The 21,309-nt window shown below is 56.3% G+C and overlaps 1 protein-coding gene across 1 annotated transcript in view; it reads right to left on the reverse strand.

The window, feature by feature from the left end:
- Positions 1-2,425, reverse strand: part of LOC110574904 (glutamate receptor ionotropic, kainate 3) — a 170,501-nt gene extending 168,076 nt beyond the window's left edge. The window contains exon 1 of the mRNA XM_044912077.1: positions 2,311-2,425. Within this exon, the coding sequence (XP_044768012.1) occupies positions 2,311-2,425 (115 nt within the window). The remainder of the gene's footprint in view (positions 1-2,310) is intronic.
- Between the last annotated feature and the right edge of the window lie 18,884 nt (positions 2,426-21,309).

The raw sequence follows: 21,309 nt of genomic DNA on the forward strand, positions 1-21,309 counted from the left end.
CTGGATTCCCATGGGTGGATCAGAAAAGGGAGATAGTATCAGACCCAGCCGAGGCAGTGTGTTTGGGTTTCGGCATAGGACTGTGTGTGTGTGTGTGTGTGTGTGTACGCACATGTGCACCGCGTCCACTGTGGTTCCCTGGCTCCAGCTAAGGCTCCAGCCTGGGCTCAGATGATGGAAGTTCAGCTCCCCAGGAAGCTCCAGAGAAGCCCAGAGGCTTCAGAGCCTTCCCATCCTCCATCCAAGCTAGCACAGCTCCGGCGGTCACATTTGGCATCCGCGCAGCACCCCAGTCCTGGGGCTGGGAATCAAATGGGGCAGGGCTCTCAGATATAAATGGCTTGGGCTGACATGCTAATTAATCCTGGGGCTTAATACGAAGAAGATTAGAAGAGAGGAGGACTTTGCCATCCTTAATTGCATTATTACAAACTGAACCCAAGAAAAGGGCAGGCAGGCTGGGGCTTCCCCTCAGAGCAGTGAGGAGCCCCCAGTGCAAGTCAATTTCACAGTAAGAGGGGGCAGGTTAGGATACATCATCCTGCCCCTCTTTGGCTCATCCTTCTGGGTTGTCCTCATCTGCTCCTGACTTCCTGGGCCCCCAAAGACCTCCATCCCTGAGGCAGGGCTAGATCATACCCAGCTCCCCCCCCCCCACCCCCTGCAGAGGGAAGAACCAGACAAGAGGAACCTGCAATGCGTGGGACGGACACACAGCACCTTTGGATCTCCCCTCCTTTCTCCCAAGGGCACCCTAAAAACAGGGAAGGAAGGATGGAATAAAGGAAGTGCTGGCCCACTACTAAGGACAGCCTGCCCCTGGAATGGTGATCAAACTGGGAGCTGGGGCAGGCAAAAGAGCTGAGATAGAAGACGTTTTGTGTTTTGTTTTGTTTTGGTTTGATTTGGTTTTTTGGCTTGCCAAGAGCAGCCCTGGCTGCAAACGGTTAAGCCTGACCGTGAAGGATGTCCCCAGAGACCCGTGCCTGGACTCCTCTGCCTCCGGGTTGGGTTTGAGTCTGCTAGGGTCCCGGAATGGATTGAAAGACCCCAGCGTGGGCAGCGCTTAGGACTGCGCTCTACCCGCATCCCGATGGATGTTGAGTTCAAGAGATTGTGGGATCCAAGAGCGAGCCACGAAGACAGACCCCCACCCCCAGATGCCTGACCACCTCCTAGGAAAACCTCAAGTACGGAAACCAAGCCCAACCTCGGTTCCCTGCACCCCATCACGCCTCTAGCAGTCCGCGCCCGCGCCCGCGCCCGGGGAAGTGCCACAAGGGAGGAAGGTGGCCCTGGCTCAGCAGAAGCTCTGCCTGCCTGGTGCCAGATGCTGGTGGTGGTGCCTCAAGAACCCAGGCGGCCCAGGTCTCCGGCCTGGCGGCAGGCGCAGGCCCTGCGTGGCCGAGGCTCCCGCGTGGCCAGGCCGGGCCCAGCCCTGGCGGGCGCGGGCCTGACACCCGGAGAACCCCCGCACTGCCCAGAGCGCTGCCCACAGGGCGCCTGGGGCGGCCACAACAAAGTTAAAGCCCGGGGTGCGAGAAGAGAGCGGAGACGCGGAAGCCCCAGAAAGCCGCGCGCAGCCCCGCCAGCCGCCGCCAGCTGCGGAGGGATTTCGGCTAACTTTAAAAAGCCGTCCGCATCCCTCCCGCCGCCTTCCCGGCCGCGGTGGGCAGGCTCCGTCGCTCCCTTCCCCCGCCCCCGCCGCGGGCGACCGCAGGAGCGACCGGCGGGCGGGGGCTGCTCCTCTTCTGCCCTAAGCCGCCCGGCCGGATGGGGCCCCCCCGAGGCCGTGGGCGGCCGCCGGGAGAGGAGACCCAATGCCCCAGTCCTGCGAAGCCGTCGCCCGCGTCCCCGCCGCGGCCGCTGGAGCCGTGCTCCCGGTGGGGGCGAGGGGCCTGCCGGGAGCCAGGAGGAGAGAGAAGTTGGCGCCTTCCCCAGGGCTCCCGCTCCGCGGAGAAGCCGCGTCCCAGAACTCGGTCTGCGGCCGGTCATGCTGGCAGTCGCCGGGAAATGCGCCCGCCACTCGGGTTGGAGCTGGAACGCTTCGCTACTCTCAGCCAGGTCTGGCCTCTCTCGAGCGCGCCAAGGGCCCCTCGCCCGCCGCGGCCCGGCCGCCTCCTCCCCACTAAGTAAGGCCCCGTGACCTGGGCTTTGGAACTTTGTCCTCACCGGGACGAACTCCCGGTGGTCACCCGGCCCCGGCAGCCCGGAGAGATCAGGAAAATCTCTGGGGATCGCGTTCATTGGCCCCGCATTCCCGCCCCCGCCCGGGGCGCACAGAGACCCCCGGCTCCGGGGAGCCCTTACCGATCCGGATGACGTGGGGCATCCCGCGCGAGTCCGGGATCCAGAAGGCGCACACGAGGAGCCCGGCCCAGTATTCCCAAACCAGACTCCGGAAGCGCCGCCAGGGAGCGGTCATCGTTGGGCGCCGCCGAGCGTGCCCGGGGCGCGGCCGTGGTGGGCTCCCTGGGGCGGCAGCTCTAGGCGCGGGCGCGCAGCAGCCCCCGAGGCGCCGCCTGGCCCAGCTGCCCGGCTCCCGAGCGCCGCTGCGAGTGGGGGGCGCCCCGCGGCGCCGCGCACATCTTACTGGGGGGCCGCCCCGCCGGCGCCCGCCCCGCCCGGCTGCCGCCCACGGGCCGCCCGCGAGCGAGGCTCCTGGGCTCCGCCCGGGCTCCGCTTGGGCTCCGCTCGGACTCCGCTCCGGCTCGCGTCGGCTCGGCTCCCGCGCGGGCTCCCACCTGCCCTGGCTGCCGGGCGCTGGCGGACGGGCTGCACGCTTCTCCGGCCGCTCCTCCTCCAGCCGCCGCCAATGCTATGGCCCGGGCTCGCACAAAGCCCCGGAGTGGAGTTGCACGCGCGCACACACTCCCTCCCAGCCCCCTCCCCGCGCCCTGCCTCCCGCCTCCCGCGCCGCCCGCCGCCCGCGCTCCCTCCGCGCACTCCCCCGCGCACACACACTTCACACTCACGCCCGCCGAGGCGTACACTCGCGCGCTCACACCTGCGCAGGGGGCGGGGAAGGGGACCCTGGACCCGGTTTAGGGGGACGCCCAGAGAACGACTCTCCTCGCTTCCCAGATGTCCCCATCCGCCCTGCCGCCCCTAGTCCCTTCAATGGCGAGGGCACGGAGCCTGGGAGCCGGGCGTGGAGCAAGAGAGCTGGCACCGCGAGCTGGGCGACGGCAGCAGCCTAGCGGCCCGACCAGCTGGAGGAGACGCGCCCGCGGGAGCAGAGGGACGCGGAGCCCGCCGTCTGCGGAGTCTCGCCTTTCAGCTCCCACGCTGCGGGCGCAGGCTGGACGGCGGCGGCCGGAGACCAACCCAGGAACCGGTTGCCCTCCCGAAGCCCAGCCCTCGGGGAGGCAGAGTTGGGGCTGGGGCTCCTCCGGGGAGACAAATTTCAAAGAGAATTTTGCACGCTGGGCTCGGGGAGCTGCAGGATCTGGTAGAGGTGGGACTGCCCAGGCCAGACCCTCTGCCGTGGAAGGCAGGACTTGACGGCGCCCAGCCGCCACAGGGCTTTCGGAGGAAAACGGTTAAATCTTAGACTCCGAGGGCATCTGAAATGCACCCTGGTACTTCCCATCCCTTGTCTTCCCCCAATTGTGCAGGAGGAGCTACCTTCTTTCCCTTTCCCCCTGAGAAAGAATAAAGAGAAACTGTCATTTCCGTGGGATGGAGCAATACCCATGGGGGAGCAAGCTAGAAAGGGTTAAAAAGAAAAAAAAAAAAAACCTTGTTTATTAGCAATAATAAATTTTTTTTCAAGTGGCGCTGAGTGTCGAGGGAAAGGAAAGGCTGTGGAGCGAGTCTGGAGCAGGAGGCTGGAAATTACGCAGTTAGGCGAGTTTAATGACCTTTTTGACAGAGACAAAGCGGTGCTGATACAGTAGATAAATAAACGGATCTGTCACCGGGCAGCGGCTAGGCTGTGTGTGAATTTATTTTTCTCATTTAAATAATTTGATCTATTCCATCATTCCCAATCTCTTCCATTTGCCAGCTGTCTGGTAAGAGCATGGCCCCCAACATCTGAAAAGCAAATCTTTAATTTTCTTACAAATAGACTATCAGTCCAGCTCTATCCCAGCTGTTAATTTCCCCATCTTTTCTTTCCCTTCCTTTCTGGAAGTAAGGGACGTTGGCATTGTGTGGAGATGTGAATATTGCAGCGTGGCCAATCTTGCCAATTGGAAGGGGACTCTCTTCCACCTGATGGGGGATGGGGGGAGTGGAGGATTCCCAGGGCTCTTCTGAGAAGGCCAAGAGGTGTGCGGGTCTTGAGGCCATCCTCAAAGACCCGACAGCAAAGAGAGGATACTGAGCCACCTTCTTTGCCAGACTTGGGCCTTCCTCACCGGGAGCCGGAGCCTCTGGTTTCCTAAGCAGCCACTGGAAAATGTTGCCCGAGAGACCAGAGGGAAGGGCATGCAGACCAGAGCCAGAGAGGCAGCTGCCACCTCTTGATAGAGAGTTCTGGGTCCCAGTGGGCACCAGCAAGGAGGAAGCACAGGAGAGGAGAGCAGAAGGCCCCACACTCCAGGATAAAGCTGGGGGCATGGGGTGGGGTGGGGGGGAGCCTCTTCATTGAAGACAGGACACCCCATCCCCATCACCTGTTTTAGTTGCTCCAAGGTACCAAAAAGTCCTGGCTCTTCTCTAACGAAGGAGATCCCGGTGTCCTGATGGGGGAAGGGAAAGGGGGTTGGCAGGACCTGAACTCAAGGCAAAGGATGCAAGGCTCACAAGGCACCACCAAGGGTGCCCAAGGATGGTTAGGGGTTGGGGTGGAGGGGAGAGCCTGGATGCTGATTCTGTCTGGTGGTCCTGCAAGCAGCTTCTTGCCAGGAGAGGGGTAGGGTGCAGGGAAGAAGTGGCCTGGCAGGGAAACTGCAGAAGCAGAAGGGGAGAGGGGTGACTCCGGGGAAGGGGCAGATCTGCACCCTACATGAGAAGCCTGTGAAAGGCAGTGGGAGGGAGGGTGCGAGGGATGAAAGCTGGGGAGCAGCAGAAGGAGCGGCCTCCAGGAAAGCCAGCACCAGAGAGGTACTAGAGAAGTGAATGGATGAAGGCAGAGGGGGAATTGGAGGCCCCCAGGCCATGACGCTACCCTGGCCCCTGCAGGCCCCTGGCCAGGTCCAGGGAACAGTAGGAGCTGGGCCTGGCTCCTGCTGCATCCCAGAGTGGGCGGGTGTTCGCCAGCGCTGCCGAAGGAGGCTTCCCTCTGCTGCCCTTGGCTGCGGAGGGAAACAGCCTCTAGCAGCGGAGGCTGCGGGGCTCCATCACTGGGGCCCGCCGCCCAGGGGGAGCCCTGGGGTCAGGGGGAAGCCGGCTGTCCCTGGCCCAGAACTGGACCTTATTGTGGACCTGGCGGCAAGCCCTTTTGTACCGCAGCGGTCTTCCCAAACTGACAGCAGCCTGCTCCCTTCCAGTCTGGGAGAGGGTGGGATGCGAGACAACAAAAACAACAGCAATGATAGTAATGACCGCTGGTATTTATCACAGGTCTTCTATATTCCAGATGGTGCGTCACTCCCTCTAACCCCCTCCGCAGCCTGCTAGCTTAGGGTCCCTGCGATCTTCACATTTTACAGTGAAGACTCTGAGCCTCAGGGAGGTTAGGACATCCAAAGTCACACAGCTACTCTGTGACCTTCCTCCTTCGCCCTTCCTCCCTCCTCCCATTCTCACCCCTCCTTCCTTCCCTTCCTCCTTCCCCTCCCTCCTCCTTCCATTCCTCCCTCCTCTCCCTCTTCCCTCCCTCCCTTCCTCCCTCCCACCCTCCCTCCTCCTTCCCTCCCTTCCCTCCTCCCTCCCTCCCTTCCTCCTTCCTTCCTCTCTTCCTTCCCCCTCCCTCCTTCCTCCCTCCCTTCTTTCTTGCCTCCTTCTTCCTTCCTTCCTATGATACTTATTGGCCATTGCTGCCAGGCGCTGTGGGTGAGGAGCCAGGATCTGCATGTGGCCCTGTCTGCCTTGTAAGCTTGCCAGCTTGACCCTTGTCCTGTCCTGCCTGGACTGAGCAGGAGACAGGCTCTAGCAGAGGATCCCCTCAGCTCTGCTAGAGGCCCACTGGGGCTTCTGGCTGCCCGTACATAGAAAGGCTAAGAGTAGAATAGGATTTGGGCCCTTTACTAGAGCAAACTGGAGCAACCCCAAGCTCAGGAGAAGAAGCCCGAAGCCCCCTGTCCCTGGTGCGGTGCACCTCTCCAGGCTGTCTTGCCACCAGCAGTGACCCAGGCTGGCAGGCCCTCAAGCTGCATCCCCTGGGATGGAGGGAGCCACCAATCCTGGCTTTTCGAATTGTTGGTAAACAAGTCTACCCACCAGCCAGGCCTCGGCTCCTCGCTCCCCCACGAGGCAGCCAGCACTGGATTTATGAGGCCTCCAAACCTCATTCAGACTAATGCAGCTTTTCATTCCAAAATAAAAGGGGCCGCTGTCTGAAAGGACAAGTGCTCCTGCATTTCATTAACATCCCCGAAAATGGCTGAGCTGGCCCAAGTCGCTGCCAGCGAGATTCATGTCTCCCACTGGCTCACAGGTAGGGGTAGGGAGGAAGAAGCCCTAGACGCCGGCCCCTCTCGGCCCCTCGGCTTCTGCTGGGGTGGGAGGAGACTCCCAGTGGTAGTCAGGCAGGCTCATTTGGACGAGTCCCCTGTGTGTGAGTTTTGTTTAGACCGATACACTCCAGCCCTCAATCCCCCCACAATCACGGTGAGTGATGAGGCCCTGGGCTCGAGTTACCGAGATTCATGATCTCCGCTTCCCAGGGAAACCACAGAGCCCCGGCTTGCGGTTGCTGAGTGCAGATTCCTAGCACTTGAGTGCCCTCTGCTGAAGCCTGCCTACTGTCATCTCCCTTCAGGCTGCCCAGCGGGCTGGCTGCTGGTGGCGGCTGGACGCTGAAGCCCAGGCTCCAGCCCCTCCTCCAAGTGTCCCAGTGCCCGCCAGAGGCGCCGTGGCTATGCAGGCCTGCCCTCCGGGTGCCTCCGGGAGAGTGAGGGAACGGGCTGCCTCGCCCCCTCTCACCCCAGAGGGGGCCTGGACCAGAAGGAGGCCACTGCCAGCCCTGACCGGATCTTTGCCACCTGCCCAAGCAGGGAGGAGGAGGGAGATGCCTTTCTCAGACCCGCTCTTCACTTGCCGGCATTCTCTCCACGGCAAAGTTGGTGCAACCACAAAAGCCAAGGCTCCGCCCTTTCCAGGACACCGAGACTTGCCTTTGGGCCCAGGGACAGAAGACCCTTTCAGCAGCCTAGGGCCTTCGTCCTTCGTGCCTGTCCCAGGAAGGAAGAAACGCGGCAGCGGCTGGCTGCCAGCCGAGCAAGCAACAAGCCCCGCAAAGGTTGTAGCGCCTTAGATTTTTGTCAACAGTCAAGCAAGTTCATTCCCAGTGAAGTCAATTCCTGTGTTTATTGTCAGCTTAACCCGCTGCTGCGAGTTATTTCTCAGCAGTGAGGGAGACAGGTAGACAAGCCACCAGAGATATGTTATTTTACTGACATGTGCATTTCAGTAATGTGGGCGCCGTTGGTGGAGGGGTAAACGACATGCAGTGATCCTGTTTGTATCTGTACATAACAACGCAGCTGCTGATGGACCGGATACCCATGGGGCTCTGCTGTCATAGGGGGAGGGGAGGAGGGGACAATGCCCACAGGAAACAGTCACCTCCTTGTCCTGTGGGCCTGGTTCCAGGTGTGCGGATGAGAGTCACTCACTCACTCACTCACTGAAGTCACTCAGTCATTCCCTAATTAATTAATTCATGCTCTCAGTCATTCACTCATTCATTAATTTACTTATTCAGTTCCTTACCGATTCCTCCGCTCATCCACCCATCCACCCATCCATTCATTCAATCACTTAATGTCTTGCTCAGACAGTCACTCATTCATCCAATTATTCAGCCTTCCGCTTAATTACTTGCTCACTTATTCCCTCACTCCTTCACTCATTCATTTGTTTACTCATCCACTCTTCTCTTCAATCACTCAGTTGTCCACGCATTCATTCATGTATTCAGTCCTTTGCTCGATCGCCTCCTGGCTCAGTTACTCACACACACACCCACTCCTTCCCTCCCTCGCTCAGTCATTCATGCACTGCCTGCCCACCAGCCCTGGCAGACACCCACCTGCTGCTCCTGTCCCCAGCCACTTTTCAGACTGAGTCTCAGACACCATCCAACCTCTTGGGACAACCCGGGGTGCCCCCACAGTGTCCTGAGCTCCCCAGGCAGCCACCCGGGCTTCTTGGCACCTACACAGCCCCCAGCTCCCCTATCTTCCACTGGATCACGAAATTCAGCAACCTTCAGAATCCAGCTCACACCTCTGACTGTGGTGTTGGTCCAGGCATTGGCCCTGCTAGCAAATCCAAGGCCCACAAAAACCCAGAGCCCAGGTCTGATGATGGATGTAATATTAGAGATGCCACATAATGCCACCACCCTGGGCTAGAGGAGCCCCACTGGCTTCCATTCACGTGATTGCTTCGTCCTTGAAACAACCCAGGGTTGAAGGAATGGGCTCAGAGGAGTCAAATAGCTTTCCCACAGATAACTTGCTGGGGGCGGGTGTGGCAAAAGCAAGCATGTACCTTGGCTCCATGTGGTCGGGAGAAGGGATGAATGAGCAAATAAATGATGTGTAAGGGAGTGGATGAATGCATGAATGAGCAAATGAATGAATGAATGCACATGCATGAATGATCCATACACAGCATGGATGAACAAGTGGCAAAACGGAGCTTCTGACCCAAGTTTCTGGACTCCAAGCCCAGTGCTCTCTCGGTTGCTCAACAATTGCTCCCTCTATCCCACCTTGACCTTGCAGGGCAATAGCAAGAGACAGGGGTTGGAGGGAGAGGCGAGGCAAAACTAGAGCATGAGTGGGCCAGCAGTAGAGTTTTCTGGAGGAGTGCCTCCCTCGGAGGCTGCACGGAGCCTTTCTTGTCTGCACCTGTCCCCCCGCGGGCAGGACGCTGCCATCATCCTTTCTTAGAGAGAGAGAGCCTTGAAAATCCAATCACTGAGTGATAAGAAAATAAACAAGTGAACTTCTCCAAGTTTGCCAGACTTCCCTGCCCGAGGCCAGCGTAATTAAAGTTGATGTAGAATTTTAAAGTGGGAAAATAATTAGAGCAAGTGGTAGAAAAGAGAGAGGAAGGAAAACATTGTTTTGTTTTGTGTTTTGCTCCCTCTTAATTATGCCACAGACTGTCTCTCCCGTGGATCCCATCCCAAGTCCACCCTCCGCCAAGATTCCAGCAGGTGGTACGCTGTGTGAGCGGCAAAGGCACACCTGTGTCTCTCTGGCACGCAGGTATGGCACTTCTCTGCCTGCAAGACAGACAAGGTGGCAGGCAGCCAAGCTGGGAGTGGAGAGGAGCACGTGACCTCGACACTCAGGAGGAGGACCCAGAGGGAGATGGGGACAACAGGCTGCTGGGAAGAGATACTGCCTCCCTGCTCCAGGTCCAGAGGGGAGTGGTCCTCAACTCCGCATGATGCCAGTCCTGGGCTCTGATCTGGACAGTCCCAGCCCCCACTTCCTGGTGCGGCAGCCCCCACCTCCTGGTGCGGCACGCCCCCGCCCGCCCAGATATGGCCCATATTCCACCTTGTTCCGTCAAGAGATTTTCCGCTAGCAACCGCCCAATGTGGAAGAAAGTGTTGGTGTTTGTGCCCGGAATAGGGCTGGGGGTGGCCAAAATTCCAGCTGTAGCAGGTGCTAGAAAGCAAGCTAACCCCACATCCAAGCACTCAGAGCTCAGACATGTCTTTGCTCCCTCCTCCATGGGCAGCAAAGACGCAGTGACGCTGAGCACCAGCCTCAGGGAGCTGGTCAGAGGCAGGGGCAGCCTGGGCAGAGGAAAGCTACAGGCTCCTCTGGGGGAAGGAGAAAGGACAGATTCCTCAAGATTTCATTGAATGGGGGCACCTGGGTGGCTCAGTCGGTTGGGCGTCTGCCTTCGGCTCGGGTCATGATCCCGGAGTCATGGGATCAAGCCCCGCATTGGGTTCCCTGCTCGGCGGAGAGCCTACTTCTCCCTCCCTCCCCCTCTGCTGCTCCCCCTGCTTGTGCTCTCCATCTATCTCTGTCAAATAAATAAATAAAATCTTTAAAAAAAAAAAAAAAAGATTTCATTGAATGGAGCAGGGCAGGCCTACTTCTCTAGAAAGCATGAACTCTGGAGCCAGGCAGACTGGCCTCCCATCGGCCCTGTCTTTTCCCAGCTGAGTGCCTCTGGGCAATTTACCAAATTCTGTGCCTCTGTTTCCTGTCTGTAGAATGGGGATAATAATAATATCAGCCCTGCAGGCTTGTTGTGAGGATTAAATGAGTTAACACACGTGATGTGCTTAGACTAGTACCTAACACCTGGTCAGAGTGCGTTGTACTTAGTGATTAACTCGCTCTGCTGCATGGCCATGGTGGGCCTTGAATAGGCCCTGGGAGAAACCCTCTCTCCTGTAAGTGTCCAGGACGAAGGACTATGCATACACACACACACACACTCTCTCTCTCTCTCTCACACACACACGCACACACTCACACTCACTCCAGGCCTTCCAGGGTTCCCGGGGGGTGGGGAAAGGCTCAGAAGGAATGCTGTGTGTCAAGCAGACCTCCTACTCCCCTCGCCCACCCACGAACACTGCATGGAATGCCCACAGAAGCTGGGGTTGCTGGGGGTGGGGGTCTCTTTGTTCTTCTGCCATCGAGAGGAGGAGGGAAGCCTAAGGCTTGTACCCCAAACCTGCTGCCAGGCTTGACATTTCTCCAGACACCTTCCTTGCCACCAAGCCCCCACCCCTACCAGCCTGGGCTGCCTCTCGGTCCTGATATTGGCCCTGACATTGGTGATGCGCTCTCCCTGCATCTCAGTCCAGGACCTTCTCATCCCCAGGGACATTCCACGGGCCTCTGGCCTGAGAAACAATTCAGGAGATCCTATTTAGAAAGAGAACACCTACCTCTCCCTCCCCATCCGGAGCTGGGAGGCTTCAGAAGACTCAGGGGGCCTGGGGTCCCCAGGCTGGCTCTGAGGCCTAGGAGGCCTAGCTGCCTCGCTGCTAAATGCTGAGGGTGAAGGGATGCAGCTGGGGGAGGCAGCAGGGAGAGGAAATCTGGGGGGTAGCCTGGACCTGGGATGAAGGGGGCCTTGCCGCAGAAGCCAGCCCCAGCTCTGTGCTATCTCTGGGGCACCAGGAGATCTGGGTTCTGCCCCTCAATTAATCCCAGGCTCCCACCCCCCACCTGGGTTTGGTTGGGTTGAGTTGATGGGGCCGGGCAGGAACATGTGTCATGGCCACAGCCTCATTTCTCTGATTTGGCTTTGTCATTCTGTTGAATCTGCCAACCAAGTCCCTTTGCTCTCCAGCATGCACGTGCATCCCTTCCAAGAACCAGGATGCTCAGAGACACCCAGAGAAGCCCAGAGAAGCTCTGAGCAGCTTCAAGAGAGATGGGAACCAGAGAACAAGATTCTGATGCCCATTCTGGGATATGAGGGAATCTGACATGGCCCACAGGCTCTCTGTGTCGAGTGCAAGAGGGCCCCTACGTGTTGGGTCAGGGGACTTGGGTCTTTAATGGTGTCCTTAATGCCCCAGGGAAGAGAGGAGCATGACAGAGTAGCTAAAATGGGACCCCAGATGGCTTTTTACATGACTCCTCCTCCTTGGATGCCCTAGGAGGGAGCTGATGTGTGGGATGTGCCCCAGGGAGTCGGGAGCCCTTAGCTAGATGGTTATTATCTTGCTGACTCTTGTCCTGTGACCAGAGGCCAGGACAGAAGGGCAAGGGTATGGACAAGAATTCCACAGAGTGTGGTGTGGAGTTGAAGCCTATGCCTGCATCTGCACACATACCACTGGGCAAAAAATAAAAACAATTTTCCAGATAATTCAAGGGAAAACACTTTACAACCACACTTGCAGCTAGTTCCAAATATCTGCCCAGCTGCTCCCCTCATCCATGCATTTATTCCTTTTTACTGGCAACCCTCTGTCCCAGGGAGGCCAGGAAGGGCTGAGGTCATGCGGGGAGGGCTCTAGGGTCACAGGTGGAATCCATGGCAATAAATGGCAGAGGCCAAGGGGCACAGATAGGGACAGGGAGATGCAGGTGGGGATCGTGGGGTCACAGAAGGGTAACATGTGGAGAGTTTGAGGGGACAGATGAGAACTTGAGAAAAAGAGGGGACAAAGGGACGAACGAGGGGTCATATCCAAAGCAGGAGCTCTTGGAACCCAAGCAAGAGTTGGAGAAAGACAACTAGGAATGGTGGTGACCCAGGAAAGAGCAGAGGGGACAAAGTTGGGAATCCAAGAGGGGAAATATACCCTATAAAAGCAGCTCCGGCCTTGAAGAAGAGAAAAAGCCACAGATAAAGCTGATGGTCAGAAGAGAGTGGCTTCTGAGCAACCAGAATGTGAAGGCCAAGTTTAGTACCCTCTCCATCTAGGCTCTGAAGCTCTATCCACACCCCGCACGGAGGAAGCCCGGGGTGGTGTAGGCCCAGAGACCCACTGTGTGCTAGGAGACCACCTCATCTGTGCCCCTGTGCACCTGCCCTTGAGGAGCTCCCGGGACTGGTGGGCGGACCAGGCCTGGAAGCAGAGCAGCCCGCCGGTGGGGCCACGTGCTCATGGCAGGTGGGCAGACGCCGGTGCGGGAGAAGCCCTGAGGAGGGAGAGCCCTCAGCAAAATCCAATGGCTTCCTTGAAAAGATGAGAGAGCAGCTTAAGCCCAGCGAAGCGGCCTCAAATCCAGGCGAGCGCGGCACAAGCCGCCTGCAGGATTTCCGTGACCTCTCTGACCCTTTCCTCCACCTCGCCCATCAGCCCTGCGGTCAGGCTCTGAGTTCCCGCCCCGGCCTGCCCCCACCTCCAAGGCAGAGCTGCTTACAGAATCACCTGGGGAATTGGTTTTTAATGGCTTTATTAAAGCATCATTTACATACCATAAACTTCATCCATTTTAAGTATACAATTCACCGGTTTTTAGTGAAATTTACAGAGTCGTGCAACCATCATGACAATCTAATTTTAGAACATTTTCATCGTCCCCCAAATATCCCTGGTTGCCCATTTATCTGAGGGGCTTTGACTCAGTCATTCTGGGGTAGGGTCTGGGAATAAGGATTTGAGCAAGTTTCCTAGGGGATTCCTAGGAATCCCTGGGAAATTCCTGGGAAACCACTGCTGGACTGACCTCTCCGAAACGCAAAACCCTGGGATGTCTGCTAGACAAGCATGTCAGGGCAGGGTGTTGATAATGAAGTCGATAGTAATCATAGGCATTATCCGTGCCGGCAAGGTTCTAGGCACTTGACAGGTGTCAACTCCTTTACTCCACACAATTGCCCTATAAGGTAGGTGCCATTATCCTTTCCAGTCTGCTGATGAGGAAACTGGGACACAGTTAGGAAGTGGTGGAACCAGGTTTTGAATCCAGGCAGCCCGACCCTCAGACGGTATCCTGCTTCTCTTCGTAGGAGAGAGTATCTTCCTCCCTCTTACCTCCATGCCTTCCCTCTCCCCGATTACCTCCACGCCTTCCTGCTCCCGGACCTGTCCCCAACCGTCTCAACTTCAGCCCAAGCAGATCACCTCCCCTTTCATGCCTTCGAGTCTTTGCACCAGCTTTTCCTCATACCTAGCTCTTCCCCTACCCTTTTCCCCTGCTGGGAATTCCTAGTTACGCTTCAAAACCCACCTTCAATGTCAGCCCCTTTGTGATCCTTCCTAGCACTGCCCCCAGACAAAGTGGATGCTCCCGCCCCTCTGTTTTCCCGGCCCTTGGCACATGTTTCAATTAAGGGTTGGCCCTCTTAATGCTGCAATTCATGCCGAGTCCTCGTCCCTCTCCCCAACTTGACTGTGAGCTTCTCTAGGTCAGGGGCAGCGGCTGCTTCATCTCTGGACCCCCCACAGAGCCTGCGTATATGATAGGCTTGGTGAACAGCAATGGCCCAGCCGGGAAGGAGGGGCTGTCCCGTCATCTCCTTTTAACCCCCCCGCCCCAGGAGCGTCCCCTCCCCTCATCACTGGCTCAGAGCTGCCACTTTTAAAGCTGCAGAAGGCAACATGTGTCAAATTGCAGGGGCGATGCCGGTTCATTCTCTGTGTCCCAAGCACTACCAAATGCTCTGTTACCCAGTGGGCACTCAAACGCTTGTATGAATGAGTGCGTGAGAGAGTGAGTGAAGCCTCATCGTCTGGGGTCCCAGACGAGGACTCTGGCTCACGTCCTCTTTCCACTTAAAGATGCCTGGATCTTTCCTAACTCCACTTATGCAGTAGGTTAATTCAAGTGCTTTCCAGCTTAGCAAGCAATAAACAATTTGGTGTTGCAGCAAGTTGTTCTGCGTGTCATATTTATGGATTGGAAGTGGGGGAGGGGAGGGGGTGTTATTAAGTTTAGTGTTACAGGGAATGTTACATGCCCTTCCTTAATTACTTTCCTCCCTTTAATTAGATGTTGCGGGGAGGGGTGTCCCAGGGAGGGCGACTGAAAGTCATCGCAGACAAGAAAGGTGTTGTTGGCATCCTGCCACCTGATAAGATAGCACTCATCTGTGGGGGTCAGATAGAGGAGGGGGGCGTCCCCTCTCCAGAAGGGACCCCACCACGCAGAATTCGGAGAGCATTGCTCATGCTTTGCTGTCTCTCCGTTGTCCTTCTCTGCAGGAACTCTGTTTTCCCAACCCCTTCTTTCCCTTCCAGTTTCTCTCTGTCCACCTGTTGGGAGCTGCTCCAGTCTCCTGCCCTTCTCCTTCCTGACTCCACTCAAAGGTCACAGGATGAGCTGCTGTCTGCGACACACACACCCCTTTGCCGTGGTGCAGCGTGGGGACCTGGACACCTCTTCCCTCGGCGTGCACGTAAGCTCGAGGGTGAGGCCTCCTCCCCAGCAGAGGTCTATGATGATGCCCCCATCCTCTCTGGAGCACCCCTAAATCTCCTGCCCGGGGGCATCCAAACCAAGTAATAATGTGTGTGGGCACAGTGTGAGGTGTTGCCCCAGGCCTCATGGAGCCTCTCGGTGACTCTGGGAGGCACTATGATCCCTGGAAAGGGACTGGCGCATACTGCACACCTAAGAAGCAGTACCAGCCAGCGTCTGAGCCCCTCCAATCTCCCCCTGGTACCACTGCAGCCTGAGCTGCCGCGGAGATCCTACAAACTGCGAGCATGAGCCACTGCTTCCCAGAATGGACCAGAAGCCACAGGGGCAGTCAACGCAGCTGCTCTGGCTGCATCAGGCATCTGACAGTGGGGAGGGTTCCTCCAGGACCCAGTTGATGGGGGCCCGGCAGGGCCCACCATTCCTCACGCAGGCTGGTTGCCTGTGCCAAGCCTCTTCCTCCTCTCCCCACTGCCTGTGGGGAGACGAGCTCCAAACCCAGCCCATCTGCTGCATTTTCCCGAGACTCCCGAGACGATCCAATTCCGCACACCAGATGGGAAATAGCATGTACATTTCGGATGGTGATTAGTGTTTTTGTTTTTTTCCCCAAACGCTGGCGTTAATGGAGCTCCTTCCTGAAAGTAAATTGGAGAGCCTTCCGTTTGATGGAGTCTGGCCGACCTCCACCTCCCTGCCCCCCACAAAGGCAAGCATGGCTTTCCCAGGAAGGGTGTGCAGGGCCCTCACCCGCCCTCTGCCCCTCTACACCGGCCACCGTCTGCCCGGACCATGGCCGCTCGCTAGGCAGAACAAAGCGAGGCAGAAGACAGGCCTGCCAGGCTGCCGAAGGGCTCTGTGGAGCCTGGTGATTTCTAAGACAAATAATTCCAGGTGAGGGGCCCTCAGTGATGGAGGGACAGGGCCAGCCTGCCCTCCCTGAAAACATCATCACACCTCCTTAAACTGGGACTCAACAAGGGAAGTGGGATTTGACGGATGACTCTGGACTTCGCTCAGGGCATAGGACTTGAGAGGAAGTTCAGATGTGATGCCAAATTCTTAAGGGCTAGAACTTGGGTCTTTCTACAGTTTGAACCAACACGTGGGACGTAATAGGGTCAACAAATTCTTGCTTGCATGCTGAATGAATGAATGAATGACAAGATAGATAAGTAAGAGTATTCGTGTGCATGTAGTTACATGCAACCCTCATTTTCCTACATATTTGCAAATTCACACGTGCATGCATGCACACACACGCGCACACACTTCTCCCCATAAATCAAGGAACTGGAATTAAGAAAATACATATTTTATATAATACTTACACATTTATAGTATATATATTTAAACATATTTATATAACGTATATATTACAGAAAAGACACTTTGCAGTCCTTTCGTATGTTGTCTTGCTAGTTTTGACTGTAACTCTGAAAACCACGGTGTGGTCCAGAGAGGTCTGGTAACGTGGACGGGGTCCCACAGGTAGCAAGCAGCAGAGAGGAGATTTGGGTTCAAGTATAACTGACTTCAAAGGCCACAGGAACCCAGCAAAAGGTTGTTGATAGAAAGTGATATGATCCAGGCTCATGCTTTTAAAAAGGGCCCCACTCACCCGGACCTGGGTGTAGAGGGGCCAGAGAGCCTAGATCCTGGGAGACTAGTGAGGGGCTCGTGAGTGGAGTGGGTGTGCGGTGAGATGGCCTTGGCCTAGGACGGCAGCAGGGAAATCAGCAGGTGACGTTTCACAGGCCTCTGTAATAAAGTGTGAGGGACGAAGGAGGCTGGGAAGGCAGTGGTGCGGTCTCTGGCATACTCGGGGCTGGGGGTAAAACTGGTTTGGGGAAACGGGTGATAAGGGAGAGTTTGGGACCATTGGGTTTGAGAGGTACACAAGTCATCCATTGGAAACAAGACTTTAGAGCTTGGAAGAGAGACTGGAGGTTGGAGGTATAGATTTGCGAGTTTCATCCTCATGGGGGAGGAAAAGAAGCTAGGGATCAGAATGAGATCCCCTAGGCAAGTGTAGACTCAGGAGAGAAGCAGCCTGGAGGTCTCCTTACCCAGGCAGGGAAAAGAGTCTAGAGACGGGTGGGCTGAGAATGCACACGCACGTGCCAACACACCGGTTTGTGCTTGTCTGAAACAACTGGTACACACACACACACGTACTTCCATGTGTCCTACACACACACCAGCCTGCCCACACATGCACACACGCACACACACATACACATGTATGTATACACACATCTTCATAAATGCACACTGACTCATACAACCAGGTGTGACCAGATGTGTACCTGGGGCAGAATCTCTCACAAAGAGAGGTGAGAAGAAGCTCTCAGGTAAAGCGAGGGAAGGAGACTCTTGGCTCCTCTGCTCTGGGGCCTGAGCAGAAAAAAGTAAGAGAGCATCCACCAGATGGTAGCTCCCAGCCAGCCCGTCTTTCTCGGAGGCCCCACACTCCTCTCTCCTGTGGCCTCCCCCTGTTCTGATACAAAGAACCAGAAGCTCAGCTTCATCCTACGACGGTGTCTCCCAGGGCCTCTCTCCCCCTCGGCTTGCATGTGTCTCCGTGGGCCTGTAACTGGGACACTTCGGTGTGGAGGTGCCAGACCGGCAAGCCGGGCAGCCCTCCAACTCCACCACGTAGGTGGCTGGGGCTTCGCTCGTGCTCAGGATGCTGTGAGGAGAAGGCTGCTATTTGGAACGGGAATCTGCTGCCTCAGCCCTGTCAGGTCAGCCTAGAGCTGGTGGCTTCGGCCATCACTGGTTCAGCTCGCCAAGACAGGAGAAATCAGCCTCCTGCCTGTCCAGTCCCTCTTCCCAGAACCCACCCCCCGCCCTTTTCTTGGTGGCTGCGGATTCAGGGATGAACAAAGTAAATGTCCTTTGCTCTAGGTCCAGGAGACCGCACAAGACAAAGATGGTTTGGGGGGGGAGGGGGGGGGGGGGGGCGGGCTCTTCTACTTCCTGTGGGGGTGGGGGAACTGGGGGGAAAGTGGATGGGGGTGCTGCTGGAGGATCAGCTGCCTCTAACCCCCTCCCACTGGCTCTGTCTTCTGCCCTCAAGACAATGGATCAGGGAGGCCAGAGGGCAAGCTCACAGAAATTCATCCCCTTGAGTCCTCTCGGGTCCGGGCACTGCCAAGTCTGGCTCGGGCTGCTTCTTCCACGTTCTTTTTCACAAGGAAAGGAAAGTTTCTCGCGTCGTTAGAGTGGAGTTTTATAGTGAAAATGCTCTCTGCGATCTCAGGCAGTCAGAATCTCTGGCCTAGCATCTACCGTGCATCAAGAGGCTTAACAACCCCAGGGTGAGTAGACGGATGTGGGGCACCCGCTCGCGCGGTCACAGTGCCGTGCACGGAGTAGGGGACGTCCGCACCTCTGGTGTGCACAGGAGCCCGAGACTCCAGGCAGGGTGTGAGGTTAGTAAGCAGCAGGGTGACAGAACCCGCTGTGTCCCACTGGAATCGGACATATCTCATTGGAATCCCAGCCTTGCCTCTTTGCTGTAGCATGTCCGGCAAGCTCCTTGATCCCAGTTCCCTAATCCGTAGAATGGGAGGAGGACATCTGCTGCAGCATTTGTTTTGAGAAGGTGAGGACAGAAGGCACATGGGTGGCATGGTGCTAGGGGTTCAGGAACACCCGGCAAATCTGAGCTCCTAGCTGGGCCTCGAACCCGGTTCTCTGGCCAGTCCGGCGCTCTCCAACTGGGGTTCCCGAGCATTCTGTGACGGAGCAGCTCCAGAGCCGGTCCCTGAGGATCTTTAGCTGGGTTTGGAGGCGCCTTTCTACCACCTTCGTCCAGATGTTGGGTCAGAACCCAGGCCAACGTGCTTGCGTGTGCAGACGTGTGTGAGTGCGTGTGTCCGCCCGTGCCTGGCCGTCCAGGCCACTGTCGTGTGCGTTCTGCGTATTTGTTTCACTGATGGGAAGTCACAGAGTGGCCGAGAAGGGGGTGGCAGGGCCACGCTGAGCGTCACAGCCAGGGCCCACAGTGCCTTGCCATTCGAGCAAATGCTAGGCTTGTGAATACCACACGCCTGAGCTGCACGGACCAGCCACTTAGGCCCAAGTGGGTCTGCTTTTCATTGCGAGAGCATTTCCCACCCACCCAGACTGACTGGGGAAAGGCCCCTCTTCTTCAGCCCATCTCCACCCTCCCCAGAGAGCCCCAGGATTCTCTCTGGGGTCATGGATAGCCATCTGAGCCTTTGGGGAGACTGTTTACATTGAGAATCCACAGGCACTTCATGCAGTCGTCTTTCTGTTACCTGGTGCTGCTTGTCTGCTCTCACTCCCCTCCTCTTTCCCACCAGGGCCTGCCTAATTACAGGGAGGGGTTGGGGCTTGCTGCAAACCCACTCCTGGCGTCTTAGCAGCCTGGCCATTCCAGCCCTGTCTCTGCAAAAGCTATGGCCCCAGTGCAGAAAAAACATTTCTGGGAGGAGCTGAACTGGGGCTTCCAGCCAGCCTGGGTGGCCTGGGCAGGTAGAGGAACCCTAGTCTGGGGCAAAGAGAAAAGGAGAGCCTGCGGCTCGGTTCTGAAAGGCTGCCATAATGCCCGCCATTGAGAACCCAGCCCTGTTTGGGAAATCAAGAACGTTTCTGGAACAGTACCTGTTGGGAACAGGAGTTGGGATAAGAAGCTGCATGGCCCACAAACCTGCCAGGAGGACATCAACCAGACAACCATCAAGCCCTCCTTACCTAGAGACCTTCTCTCTAAACACCTACAAAGCCTCACCCAAGGGCTTGCTGTCTTACCTCATCTGTATCACCTTTTGGACTGAAGTGGTTTTTTCCTGGTCATTAAAATGTAAATAACCCCAAAAATGGAATCCAGGTGTTCCTGAAAGGATCCTGTAATTTCCTGAAAGCAAGATGGTTGGGGGCACAAGGTTGCCATCCGATGGGATGGAGTGGGGGGTGGTGATGGTAGTGTAGGGGTGGGGAGAAGCATGTCCAGGACCCCGTGGTCCATCCTGTTCTTTCTGGCAATGCCCTGAGCTGGGGGTGGGGGGAGACCTGAGTTCTGGTTCAGAGATGGGATGCCGTCCCAGACAGCCACAGAACACTGATCTCTGCATATAGGGCTCTTCTCTCTTCTAACTATGAAATTTAATAAAGAGAAACTTCACTAAAGTAGATTTGTGAAGCTAGAAAGGGAGGCTGGAGGGGGAGCTATACCATTCAAAGTCAATTTCAGGAAGAATTGTCAATTACAGACCCCAATAGAAGAATCATTAAGAGGAAAGAATCATCAATTACAAGTCCCAACAGGGAGAGATGTAGATTGCATCTCTTATAAGAAATCAACTACCCTAGCAACTCAGCCAATGAGAAACCATCCTCAACCTGAACTCTTGCTTTTCTCCAGGGGACTTTTCAAAACAACCCCTCCCAGCTTCCTCCCTCTTCTCCATGAAATAAGTTTCCTCTCCTTTGTTTGTTGGACTTGCCTATGGTTTTGGCATAGCTTGCTTATCTTGAATTGCATATCTCTATTATCTCCAAATAAACCAATTTTGCTCCAAAAATAACAGACAGCTTTGTGTTTGAGGTTAACATAACTTCTTTTAAACTCACACCTGTAAGGGGCTGGCTCTACAGAAAGTCTTTACTTTCCCTCTTAGCCGGTCTATCCATCCATTTTACCATCCATTCATCCATTCATATATTCAATAAATTGATACTGGGTACCTACTACATGGCAACATGTGGGCAGGAGCTGTAAACACAAGGTGAACTACACCAGTTCATCTGGCCCCTGGCCTCATGGAACATGCAATCTGGTGAGGAAGCGAGACATGAACAAATTGTCACTTAAGTAATTACCGACAGTGAGAAGTGTTTTCTAAAGGAAAGCCACCCAGTTCTCTGGACATGATAACAGGGGACCTGAACTGAATATAACACTTGGGTGGCCTGGCAGGGCCATGAGCAAGACGGTCACCTCCCTCCTCCTAGATAGTATGCTTCTAATAATGCAGCCCAGGGTATCTGGAGTCACTCCAGCCCCGCTTGCTCTCACTTGCCCTAGGAAGATAGACTGTGACACTGGCCGTGAACATGTATGAACATGGTGCCCAAGGAAGGACCTGGGGAGGGGGTAGGAGCCCTGAAATGAAGGGCTGAGAGCTGGCCCACAGGAACAGTGTGGGAGTTGAGGCAGTGCCAAGAAAGGGTGTGGACTGTGAAAATTCATAAAGGCAAACCTCGTTTAGAATAGAGTCCGCCCTATCACTGGAAGTCCATGGCAGACCCAGCGGGAAGAGAGGGACTTTCACTACCTTACTGTCCCAGCAGGAAGTAAGCAGGCTTCCTCCTCCCCCAGCAACAGCCCAGCCAATGACCCATCGCCACAACT

This window comes from Neomonachus schauinslandi, unplaced genomic scaffold, assembly GCF_002201575.2.
Source record: "Neomonachus schauinslandi unplaced genomic scaffold, ASM220157v2 HiC_scaffold_119, whole genome shotgun sequence".
Classification (NCBI taxonomy): Eukaryota; Metazoa; Chordata; class Mammalia; order Carnivora; family Phocidae; genus Neomonachus; species Neomonachus schauinslandi.